Genomic DNA, 12,762 nt, shown 5'->3' on the forward strand with positions numbered 1-12,762 from the left:
TGGTTCCCTTTCTTTACCATGCTTCCTAGCAATGAAATCGTTCTTATCGTATCTCCTATTCTTAGGTTGTGGGTTATCAAGATCAACTCGTTCTATCTCCACATCCTTATCATTGCTAGGTTGAGCATCATCATGAACACCACTATCGATATTATCATTAGGCTCATGTTCATCACCAGATTGTGTTTCGGCATCAGAAACAGAGACATCGTTTGGACTCTCAGGTGTAACAGCAACAGGGTTGCTAGCGTGCAAGTTCCTATCATCTTTCTTTTTCTTTCTAGGATGACTAGGTGCATCAGTGCTAACTCCTTGAGAATATTGTTCAATTCTCTTAGGATGACCCTCGGGATACAAAGGTTCCTGGGTCATTCTACCGCCTCTAGTGACGACTCTAACAGAATTGTCATTCAACTCATTGAGCAAGTCATTTTGAGCCTTAAGTACTTGTTCTACCCGAGTAGTGACCATAGAGGCATGTTTACTCAGAAGCTTAAGATCATTGACATTTCTATCCACACAAGCACTTAAATGACTAAGCATACGAGCATTCTGTTCCAATTGTGTGCTAACGTAATCATTGAAACTTTGTTGTTTGGCAACAAAGTTATCAAATTCATACGGGCATAAGCTAGTAGGTTTACCAAAAGGAATATCACTCTGATTGAATCTACGAAGAGAATTTAACTCTACTACCTGTGTCGGGTTATCAAGATCATGGATCTCTTCGATAGGTGGTAGATTTTTGACATCTTTAGATTTAATGCCTTTCTCTTTCATAGATTTCTTAGCTCCTTGCATATCTTCAGGACTGAGGAATAGAATACCTCTTTTCTTTGGAGTTGGCTTTGGAGGTGGTTCGGGAATAGTCCAAGCATTCTCATTGCACAAGATATTATTCAATAGGATCTCAGCTTGTTCCACAGTTCGTTCCCTGAAAACACAACCATCACAACTATCTAGGTGGTCCCTAGAAGCATCTGTTAGTCCATTATAGAAGATATCAAGTATTTCATTCTTCTCAAGAGGGTGATCAGACAAAGCATTCATCAGCTGGACAAGCCTCCCCCAAACTTGTGGGAGACTCTCTTCTTCAACTTGCACAAAGTTGTATATTGCCTGCAAGCCAGCTTATTTCTTATGGGCAGGAAAATATTTTTCAGAGAAGTAGTAGATCATATCCTGGGGCCTACGCACACAACCAGGAGCAAGAGAAGTGTACCAAGTCTTAGCATCATCCTTTAGCGAGAAAGAAAACAACTTAAGGATATAGTAGTGGCGGATCTTTTCCCCACTCGTGAATAGGGTGGCTATATCGTGCAACTTAGTAAGATGTGCTACAACCATTTCAGACTCATAACCATGAAAAGGATTAGATTCGACCAAAGTGATTAACTCAGGGTCGACAGAGAATTCATAATCCTTATCGGTCACAAAGATAGGCGAAGTAGCAAACTTCGGGACGTATTTCATCCTAGCGTTCAGAGATTTTTCTTTCCACCTGCGCAGTAATTTCTCAAGATCATAACTATCCTTACAAGCAAGAAAGTCCTCAACTATCTCTCCCTCCATAACATAACCCTCAGGTATATCAGGCAATTCATATCTAGGAGAGCTAGTTCTAACAGGTGAAATAGCAGGTTCTACTTCAATAATTTAAGCAGTCTCAGAAGTATCATCACATTCAGCAGCAACTCTAGCAATTTGTGCACCAAGGAATGCACCTAGTGGCAAAGCAGTATCAAGAAAAGCATCATCACAAGGATCATGGATAGCAGAAGTAGCATCATCAAGCACAGGCGACACATCAAAATTTCTAGCAGGAGGTGGTGTCGCAAACTTACTCATAATTGAAGGTGAATCAAGTGCAGAGCTAGATGGTAGTTCCTCACCTGTCCTCATAGTTGAGGGCAAGACTTTAGTTTTTGGATCTCTCGAATTCCTCATAGTGATCAACAGACGTAAATCCCAAGTGACTCAGAGAATAGTGCTAGGCCTCCCCGGCAATGGCGCCAGAAAATAGTCTTGATAACCCACAAGTATAGGGGATCGCAACAGTTTTCTAGGGTAGAGTATTCGACCCATATTTGTTGATTCGACACAAGGGGAAGCAAAAGAATATTCTCGAGTATTAGCAGTTGAGTTGTCAATTCAACCACACCTGAAAGACTTAGTATCTGCACCAAAGTATCAGTAGCAAAGTGGTGTGATAGCAACAGTAGCAACGGTAACAGTAGCAATAGTGACATCAGTAGCAGTAACAGTAGCAGCAGTGACAATAGTAGCAGTAAAGTAACGTAGCAAGGAACAGTAGGAAAAACTCGTAGGCATTGGATCGGTGATGGATAATTATGGCGGATGACATTCATCGTGCAACAGTTATAACATGTGGAGATATGTAACTAGCTCCAGTTCGTCAATGTAATGTAGGCCTGCATTCCGTATATAGTCATACGTGCTTATGAAAAGAACTTGCATGGCATCTATTGTCCATTCCTCCCATGGCAGGGGGGTCTTAATGGAAACTACGGGATATTAAGGTTCTCCTTTCAATAGAGAACCGGAACAAAGCATTAGCACTTAGTGAATACATGAACTCCTCATACTATGGTCATCTCCAGGAGTGGTTCCGGCTATTGTCACTCCGGGGTTACCGGGTCATAACACATAGTAGGTGACTACAACTTGCAAGATAGGATCAAGAACACACATATATCGACGAGAACATAATAGGTTCACATCTGAAATCATGGCACTCGGGCCCTAGTGACAAGCATTAAGCATGGCAAAGTAGTAGCAACATAAATCTCAGAACATAGTGGATACTAGGGATCAATCTCCATCAAAACTAACTCGATTACATGATAGATCTCATCCAAACCATCACCGTCCAGCAAGCCTACGATGAGATTACTCACGAACGGTAAAGAGCATCATGGAATTAGAGATGAAGGATGGTTGGTGATGACGATGGCGACGATCTCCCCTCTCCGGAGCCCAGAATGGACTCCAGATCTTCCCTCTAGAGGAAGAACAGGTGGTGGCGGCGCCTCCGTATCGTAAAACGTGATGAACTCTTCTCCTTGATTTTTTCCGGACGAAAGGGACTAAATAGAGCTGGAGTTGGAGGCGGCGGAGCCCTGAGGGCCCCACATGCCTGCTAGGCGGCCAGGGGGGCCCCGCGCCTCATGGACTTGTGGGCTCCTCGCTTGACTCCTCCGGTTGATTCTTGCGCCAGTATTTTTTATATATTCCACAAAAAATCCTCGTAAATTTCCAGGTCATTCCGAGAACTTTTATTTCTGCGCAAAAATAACACTATGGCATTTCTGCTAAAAACAGCGTTAGTTCGGGTTAGTTCCATTCAAATCATGCAAATTAGAGTCCAAAACAAGGGCAAAAGAGTTTGGAAAAGTAGATACGACGGAGACGTATCAGTAATCACCAGGAAGAATCCCAATTATTGTCACTTTGGGGTATGCGGATCCTAACACGTAGTAGGTGCATATAACTTGCAAGAGCGAATCAAGAACATATATATAATGGTGAAAACATAAACGGTATAGATCTGATATCATGGCACCTGGGCCCTAGTGACAAGCATTAAGCATAGCAAAGTCATAACAACATCAATCTCCAAACATACTGGACACTCAGGATCAAGCCCTAACAAAACTAACTCGATTACATGATGAATCTCATCTTCACCGACCATCAAGCCTACAAAGGGATTACTCACTCCCGGTGGAGAGATCATGGAATTGGAGATGAAGGAGAGTTGGTGATGACGAAGGCCGAAGATTCCCCTCTCCGAAGCCCCAAACGAACTCCAGATTAGGCCTCCCGATGAAGAACACGAGGTGGCGCCGGCTTCGTATCGTGAAACGCGATGAAACTTCCTCTCCTATTTTTTCTCCAAAAATAGGATTTTATAGCGCTGGAATACGCGTCATTGGAGCCCTATTGGCCCTAGTAGACACCAGGCCGCGCCGGGGGGGGGGGGGGGGCTGACGCACCCTGGTGCTTAGTGGGCGCCTCGGCCTCCCCCTGGTGGGTCTTGGTTCTAGTAATTTTCATTTATTCCATAAAAAATCTCCAAAAAGTTTCATTCCATTCCGAGAACTTTTATTTCTGCACAAAAACAACAACATGGTAGTTCTATTGAGAATATTGTTTGTCTAGGTTAGTTTTATTCAAATCATGCAAATTAGGTTCCAAAACAAGAGCAAAAGCATTAGGAAAAGTAGATATGATGGAGACGTGTCAACTCCCCCAAGCTTAACCCATTGCTTGTCCTCGAGCAATTCAGTTGACAAACTGAAAGTGATGAAGAAAAACTTATACGAGCATTATCACTAGAATATTTGAAAGAAAATCAACACAAATTAAACTGAGAGCTTGGGAGAAAAAGAGAAGGCATGGACCAAGCGCTATTGTTCACATTAGCAACACTAGAAGGCTTGGGAGAAAGGGGGCACATGAAAGGTGCACTGAGAGAGAGATGAAGAGAGGTCACGAAGGAATAAAAAATGTGTTTGGACTTGGGATGGATCTCACCTGCTCGTCCATGGTGGGAGAAGAGTCCATTTCGTGGGGGAGGTTCACCCTGCACCGCCGTCATTGGCCGCATGCCTGTGGCCTCCACCATTCATCAGCGTGTAGCAAGCTAGGTTTTTTCCCATGGGGCTTCTTCGATGGAGGGCAGGTGGAATAAGAAAGGAGAGAGAGGAGGGTGGAGGAGGAAGGGAGCGAGGAGAACGATGGCGTGCACTGAAGGTGGCGACAGACGATAGACGACAAGGGCAGCGAAGGTGGGACTCGTGGAGGCTGCGACGGCTGCTCCCCTTCTCTCCCTCGTCGCTCTCTAGAAGCACGAAGAAGGGAGTGGATAATGGGCCCCCGATGTAGAATTTGAGGCCTTAAGCGGCAAATCTCATGGACAGTTATAAGAAAAATCATAGCCTTGCCGGTTTAGTATTGTTACTTATATATACACCTTGGGTTGGAAGAAGGAAAATGGGGCAACGACGCGTCACATCGTGCGTGCATAGGCCCGTACGTAGGCTAGGGACCTCCTACGTGGTGCTTCAGGCGCCACCAGGGGAACGGGCACGTGCAGCGCCCCTCTTCGTGGGCCTGCCGATATAAAATGTGTTGGTTATTAAAAATTGAAAAAAGTTCATAGAATTTTCAAAAAGTTCAGATTTGCGAAAAATTATCAATGATTATGAAAAAAAGTTCATCGATTTTTGGAAATATGTTCATGAATTTTCAAAAAGTTCACAAAATTCAAAAAAATAATCATCAATTTTGAAAGAAGTTCATTAATTTTTAAAAATAGTTCGCTGATTTTGAAAAAAGTTCATGAATTTTAAATTATGTTCATCGATTGTCAAAAAAGTTCATCGATTTCAAAAAAAAAGTTCATCAATTTTCAAAAAAGTTCACCGATTTCAAAAAAAGTTCACGGACTAAAACAGTTCGTGAAGAATTTCTAGATCGGCCGGCCCATTGTGGAGCGCAGCAGGCGCGGTTAGCACATTTTGCGTGTAACCGACGTGTGTGGAGCTAAATAGGGTTCATGCGTAGGCTACTGCTGTGTCGTTCCTGTCTCCGTGTGGCATGGGTCTTCCGCTAACACGCTAGGGGGCCCTGGATTTAGGGGCCGCGACGGCCGGCCCCCCCGCCCCCCTTCAGGGCCGGCCCTGCGTGCGCTCGATCTTTTTTATTTTGAGCAGAAGGCGTCCTGCCGCGCTCACTAGCGCATGCATGGGTGCCGGCCAGCGGCCATCGTGCAGGCCATGAGGTGCGTTGCTATGCCGCGCATGCTTTGTCTGGTCGTTCATTCTGCTCCGAGGCAAAGACCATTGATCCCTCTATTTACACACCATAATCATTAGCATCAAGCTTAGTCCGCCACCGTACTGCTACAAAATTAGAACAAAACCGAAAACAAACGAACGCTCGAATCAATCATGCCTTGCTCCTGCCAACGCCATAAGACCAAAACCAACCGAATAAACAAAAAATGTACAGCACCGGGGAGAAAAGGTCAGCTCAGCTCAGCCTCCACGCACGCACGCCCCTCATCTCCACGTGGACTTGTCGGCGTCGTCGGCCCCGGCCTTCTCGGCCAGAAGCGACGTCCGCGCGCTGGTCGACGGCCGGTGAGCCGCTCGCGGCGATCGGTGCTCCTGCATTGCCCAAAACGAAAACGAAGGATTCATTCACCCCTCTCTCAAGTCTCAACGCTCAAGCCTACGATGCATGCTGCCGTTGGCTGGCTGATGGAGTGCGTGCGTGCATACGTACCGTGCGGAAGGGGAACTCGTCGCCCTCGAGCATGTGCACGATCTGGCCCATCTTGGGCCGCTTGTGCGCGTCGGAGTCGATGCAGCGGAGGCACACCAGCAGCACCCGGTTGAGCACCCTCGGCGCCGGCGCCGGCGCCATGCGCGGGTCCGCCAGGTCCTCCACCCGCCTGCTCCCCACCATCCCCCTGAACCACTCCACCAGGTTCACCTCGCCGGCCGGCCGGTTGTAGTCCACCGGGCTCCTCCCGGAGATGAGCTCCATCAGCAGCACGCCGAAGCTGTAGATGTCGCTGCTCTCGTTCAGCATCCCCGTCGACGCGTACTCAGGGGCCACGTACCTGCACCCACACCAAAAGAAAGACACTAAACTGTTCAGAGCCTTCTTCTCCTTTTCCGCCGTGAATCGAGTGATCAGAGAGTGCAAGAGGTGAAGCGCACCCGAACGTGCCCATCACACGGGTCGTCACGTAGCTGGAGCCGGAGCCGAGGACCTTGGCCATGCCGAAGTCGGATACCTTGGGGTTCCATTTCTCGTCCAGGAGGATGTTGCTGGACTTGATGTCCCGGTGCACCACCTTGGGCTCCAGCCCTTCGTGCAAGTAGGCAATGCTGCAACAAAATGCACATTACCAACGCCGCTGCATTAGCATTTACGTACATTCATAAATTCGCAATAGAAGACGTACTAACAGAATCAGTGATCTTCTCGATCGCGATGTGGTGCGAGATAGTAAGCCGTATGATTGAGTGTGAGTGAGTGAGTGAGAGAGCTTGAAACAGAAACGGAAAACGAACCCTTTGGCTGTCCCGATGGCGATCTTCAGGCGCGTTTCCCATGTCAGCGGGCTGACGGGGCCAACGTCCCCGTGCAGCCACTGCTCCAAGTTGCCGTTCTCAACAAACTCGTACACGAGCATCCTGTGAACACACGAGGTGATGATGATGATGGTTGCGTTAGCTACCACACGCTACTCAGTCGGCCCAGCTGCCTTTCTTCTTTATGATGCAGCCGAAATGCAGCAACGCGTGCGCTTACCGTTTAGGCCCTTCCGCGCAGTAGCCGATGAGGCCGGCGAGGTGCTTGTGCCTCACTCTGCCGATGGCTTCCACCTCCACCTTGAATTCCTGCTCAGCCTGACCCCTACAAAACCAATCCAACATTCAGATCAACATCCTGCTTGTTAAGATCACACTGCATCTCTGATCATGTGTGTAGAAATTTCTTCAAATCCTCACTGTTCCATTTCAAACCATCTACTCCCTCCGTCCCATGGGACGGATGGAGTAGATTACTTATGGAGTGGGCTCTCTGAATGACCTGAAAGATGCTGTTCGAACCTCAACAGAAAACATTCTGATTTCTGAACCCGTGTGCAGGAAGGAAGGGATATTTACGTCTGCTGCTGTTACGCATGTGTCGACCTTCAGCAATCCATGTGCGTGCATTTGGTTCACTTCAAAGTTAAAACAGCTCCAAAGATGCCGCATACTGGTACTATATTTCTGATTGGATATTTGTAGGATCAGGAAAAAGGGAGAAAAGTTTGGTCACCGCTTTGCCTTTATCTTTTCTTGAAAGTAAGGACATCCATGAGATCGGTGCATATGACCGCCGACGATCTCAAGTTCTCAACCAACCAAGCAGATGGATACATGCTACGTGCCATCACTCACAAAAAAGCACAAAAAGAGCCACCTACTCATATCTCAATCATGTGTAACCGGGAAACAAAACAAAAGCAGTGTTGCCATTCTCTGTAGCATTGACTTAATGAGATAGTGCTCTATAACTAACTACATGGGTTCAATTAATTTGGTTCACAGGAGTATACAACACAACGGAGGCCAACCGTATCAATAATCACACACATAATGCTATACAGATACATTTTATTTGGCCCTTGAGTCAAATGACATCACAAGATTCTGATGAACACAAAACAAACTATAATCTTAACAAAGGTCGGATTGTGCACTTGAGTTAACAAAAAACATGCTTGCCACAAGTTTATTTTGCCCTTGGATATGACCAGATAAAATAATGATAACAGCAGAACTACAACTAGCACCGCACTTATTGTGACTAATTACCAACACATGCACGGACTAATGGAGACCAAGCCAGAATTGAGCAGAAATGTACGATGTGGAAACAAAAGCATCTCTGCAAAAGGACAAATTGGACCTTTAATTTTACAGAAGCATGCTTGCCACAAGCCCACAGGTTCAATTTTGCCCTTTTGATATATAGGAGCAGCAATCTTGAAGCCACACCAACAGGAAAACTGCAACAACCTCACTTACCGTGACTAATTACCCAACACTTGCATTTAGTTCAGGAAAGCAAAGCACCAAAGGTACACGCACAGCCGAAATCCATGGCCACATACAGTACTACTCCGAGCTTTAACATTTACTTACCCGAGCTACCACAGAGATACAACAATCAATAATAAGGGAACATACATGTACCATGTAGTTAACTTTCCATTTTGAGATCGTTCAGTTTATTAATCTTGAGGTTAAAGAAAAAGTACTGCTTAGTAGTACGTTTCGTTTCTACCCTACCGTGGTTGGACGAAGGAAGCAGAGTAAACAGAGCGCTATACTGTGCCACAATTCAACACGGTAACAGTGACGGGGAGAAAGAGCGCTCACTTGTGATCGAAGAGGTTCTTGACGGCGACGACCTCGCCGTCGGCAAGCACGCCGCGGTACACCGTGCCGTAGCCTCCTTCCCCGACCACGTTCGCGTCGCGGAACCCACCCGTGGCCGCCTCCAGCTCCTCCAGCTCGTACCACCTCCCCCAGCCCATCTCCACCCCCGGCGCCGCCCCGCCTCCGCTGATCCTCTCCAGCTTCTTCCCCACCGGCGACTCCAGGGAGCTGGCCGCCGCCGACGAGCTGGCCACGTCGGAGGAGCTGGTGCCGACCTCGGCGTACTTCTGGTGCTTGGGCGTGGAGGTCGGGAGGAGCGAGCCGGAGGAGAGCGCGTGGTCGACGCGCGAGGACTGCGGCTTGGCCCCGCCCCCGCGCCGGCGCGCCAGGTACGCGGCGATCGACGCGGCCGCGGCGACGAGGAGCAGGACGACGGCGCCCGCGAACGCTCCCTCGGCTGCGGTGGACAGGCCGAGGAATGACCTGCCGACGTCGTCGACGGAGGCCGCGGGCGGCGGGCCGGCGGCGTCCATCGCTCGCGGCGGTGGCGCTCGGTTGGTGGGCCCGCCCAGGCTTAGTTACACGGAGGGTGGCGACGTAGTGGAGGGTGGTGGTATGGGAGGGAGCGTGTCCGTCTGCGTGCGCCTGCGTTATATGGAGTTATGATGAGGGTTTTTCGCTCCGGCTAACGTTGGTGGACTCGGCGCACCGTGGACCCCCGTCCCGTCATTGATTTTTTGTTTGTTTGTTCGTTTTCGCATTGATAGCTAGAGATCGAGCCATTTAAGTTGATCGGCGACGTGTCAACGATCCGTCCAGCCCAATGCGACCTGATGCGACGGCCTCCGTCCATCACTTGTCGCATGCACTAGTCAGATTGCCAAGTGTGCGGCGTGAAGAACAGCCACAATCTGGAGATATTTTTACTGCTGCAATGCTTCTGCAGATACGTACCTCTGCATTTGTTTGTGTAGGCAGCCTCACACAATCCAGAGCAAATTTATCACCCTAGAGTAGTGCAATGCTGTTTGGGGGTGACGAGGCGCAGGTTGATGACGGTGTCAGCCGGTGGTCCGGGTCCAGGGTGCACGGACGGGGAGGGCGCTCGCCTTTGCCGTTGGACGGGGAGGCGTGTAGCTTTGTTTTGGTGTGCTCTACGTGAAACGGTCGTTGGGGTGGGGCCGGGGAGCGCCTAGATCCGGGCCCGCCTTCCAGGCGATGCCCCGTGAATGCTGTGCCTCGGTCTATTCGGGCATTTTGATTGCCATTTCTCTGAGTACGAGGCTATTTATTATAGACGTACAGAGACCCCGTATGTACGTACGTACGTACTCACAGCCACACATCTCTACGGCATACGACCGCCCGTATTCATTAACGATCTGTGTGGGCAGCTGAACCGTATTTTCCTCCGTGTACTGTACACTGCCCAACATGATCTGAAGCAAGTCAGAATACCTGCTGACGTTTGGCTGTACTGGGGTGGTGGCTCGGTAGCAACACGGATTTCAGTTCGCTTCTACAGTCGTCTTCTCAGGCGTCACGGGCTCACAGGGACACAGACCCTGGGCATATGGGACCTATTACTTTTATATCGATCAAAATATACTACTATACTCTCTTTTTTGCTGTAAAACGTACACCGCGTGTAATTTTTTCAATTCATTTTTGCGGGGTTAGGGGTAAGTATACTGTGTAATTAAACGGTGGGCTTTTCGGGAAACTTTCACAGTGACAATGACAAGCAAGTAAGTTAAGCAAGCGCATCTTTTTGGTGGATTAATTAAGATTTTACCAGCAACGTTCAGAGGTTCTTAGGTAGGTAGGCTAGGTATCGTTGCCGGGAAAGCGACGAGATGAAGAGACCAACGGATAGACAATTGGTTTGTCTTGTCTTGGAAAGCAAGCGGGTGCGCCAATGCGTTTTGGAGGACGTCCTCACATAGCCGAAAATTGGATGCAGCGGCCAAGCTCCATGAAGTTCTTTATTTTCTTTCAGCAAAAAACCTATTTTCGCACGTCAACAAATTCTAAAAAAAATCATACAAAGGGACATATTTGCAGTATACACGTACAATACAAAATCTCATGAGCACATATGTTCATATGTGATGTACAAAAAGGAAAATACATAGATTTAAATGGGGTTTTCTTTGATATATTTGGGCGTTGGGCCAGATATTTGTCTTTTCGTGTAGCATGCAAATAATCAAATCAATTGATGAAACTTTATAAACATATTTATATCGGATCTTGAGATAGTCCCGGTGAAAGGAATCATGACTCGTGTTACACTAAGAAACGCAGCTACAAGACCGAAAGCACCATCGTCGGGTTATGCTAAGATCCATGTGGACGCTAGTGTAGCGCGATCTGGCTCGGGTAGCTCGACAACAACAGTGTGTCGGATGTAGAAGGTCTATTCATGGGCAATTCGTCCCTAGTTGTTCATGGAATCTCTGATACTACCACGTTGGAAGCAATTGCATGTCGAGAGGCCCTCTTGCGTGCTGAAGATTTGGTAGTCCAAAATTTTATAGTTGCACCGGACTCGAAACAGGTTATCAAGAGTATAGATGAAGGCAATAGTAGTAGCTATAGGAGTATTGTCAGGGAGATCAAGCATGGAGCGTCCAGTTTTAACTGTAAGTTTACTTTTGAAGGAAGAGAAGTGAACATAGAACCAGATAGTCTAGCTAAGTTTTCAAATTCTTTAGATGAGGGGCGTCATGTTTGGTTCCACCCTCATGATCCATACGGTATCCCACTTTGTGTGGCTTTTGATTAATAATACTTAGCTTCTCCCCTAAAGAAACTTGATAAAACTTTATACACACTTTAAGAAAACATGCATAAGTATTTGTAGAAAACAATTGAGATATTGGAAACTTTTATATACATTTTTATCCTTTTACAAGCTCAATGGAGCCCGTCCATTTTAATGCCTCACCCATCACATAGCCATTTATATATTTTTGAACTGGAGATTTAATTTCAGGCACCTCTATGGGAAAAAAGGTGAGTTAGTTAATTTTCATTTTCTATTATAATGTAGTACCTCATCTGTTAAAATATAATGTATATTGGTTTGTTTAAGTTAAACTTTGATCATGTTTGCAGAAAAACATATCAACATCTATAGTACCAAATTGACACCATTAGATTCATCATGAAATATATTTTCATGTTTTTGTACATTTTTGTATTAAAATGTCCGTTTTCTACAACTTTTGTTAAACTTTGTAAAAATTTGACTTAATACACATTTTTTACACATTATGTTTTTAAATGGATGGAGTATTAGTTAGTACCAAATTGGTCTTTATATGGGCGCTTCCAACTTAATTTTGTACATGCTTAGAGGAAAACTAGAAATTCTTCCTTATGGGATTAAAATATCCCCAATCATTTTTAGGTATGTAATCTAACCAATAAAATGTGTGGATCGCTAAATACATATTTGAATGAAAATTATTAGTGTCGTGTATTTATGTGACATAACAACAATGCTAATATTTCAATGGTCAAGTTGATAATCTCAAAATATGTGTCGGAAAGTGGGGGTAATACACCATGAGGTGTAAGAAATATTTTTAACCAAATCTCAGTGCATATAGCTAGTTTGTGTCTTTCCATCACACACACAAAAATAACTAATGCATGTCTTTGGGCAATAGTGTCATGTGGCATGAGATAATAACTGCATCCCGCCATAACGCTTCAACATGCTAGATAGGAGAATGAACATGAAGCAACCAGTTGAGATGTTGCATAGGATGAATCATCAACA

The 12,762-nt window shown here is 46.3% G+C and overlaps 1 protein-coding gene across 1 annotated transcript; it reads right to left on the bottom strand.

Moving 5' to 3' along the window:
- Positions 1–5,879: 5,879 nt before the first annotated feature.
- On the bottom strand, positions 5,880–9,520 carry LOC123449235 (probable receptor-like serine/threonine-protein kinase At4g34500). The gene is made up of 6 exons (XM_045126377.1): positions 8,973–9,520; positions 7,351–7,455; positions 7,110–7,232; positions 6,753–6,923; positions 6,313–6,652; positions 5,880–6,194 (listed from the first exon to the last, which is right to left on the bottom strand). The coding sequence occupies exons 1-6, from the start codon at positions 9,503–9,505 to the stop codon at positions 6,087–6,089; spliced, it is 1,380 nt and encodes a 459-aa protein (XP_044982312.1). The 5' UTR covers positions 9,506–9,520; the 3' UTR covers positions 5,880–6,086.
- Between the last annotated feature and the right edge of the window lie 3,242 nt (positions 9,521–12,762).

The sequence above is a fragment of the Hordeum vulgare genome, chromosome 4H, assembly GCF_904849725.1.
Source record: "Hordeum vulgare subsp. vulgare chromosome 4H, MorexV3_pseudomolecules_assembly, whole genome shotgun sequence".
Classification (NCBI taxonomy): Eukaryota; Viridiplantae; Streptophyta; class Magnoliopsida; order Poales; family Poaceae; genus Hordeum; species Hordeum vulgare.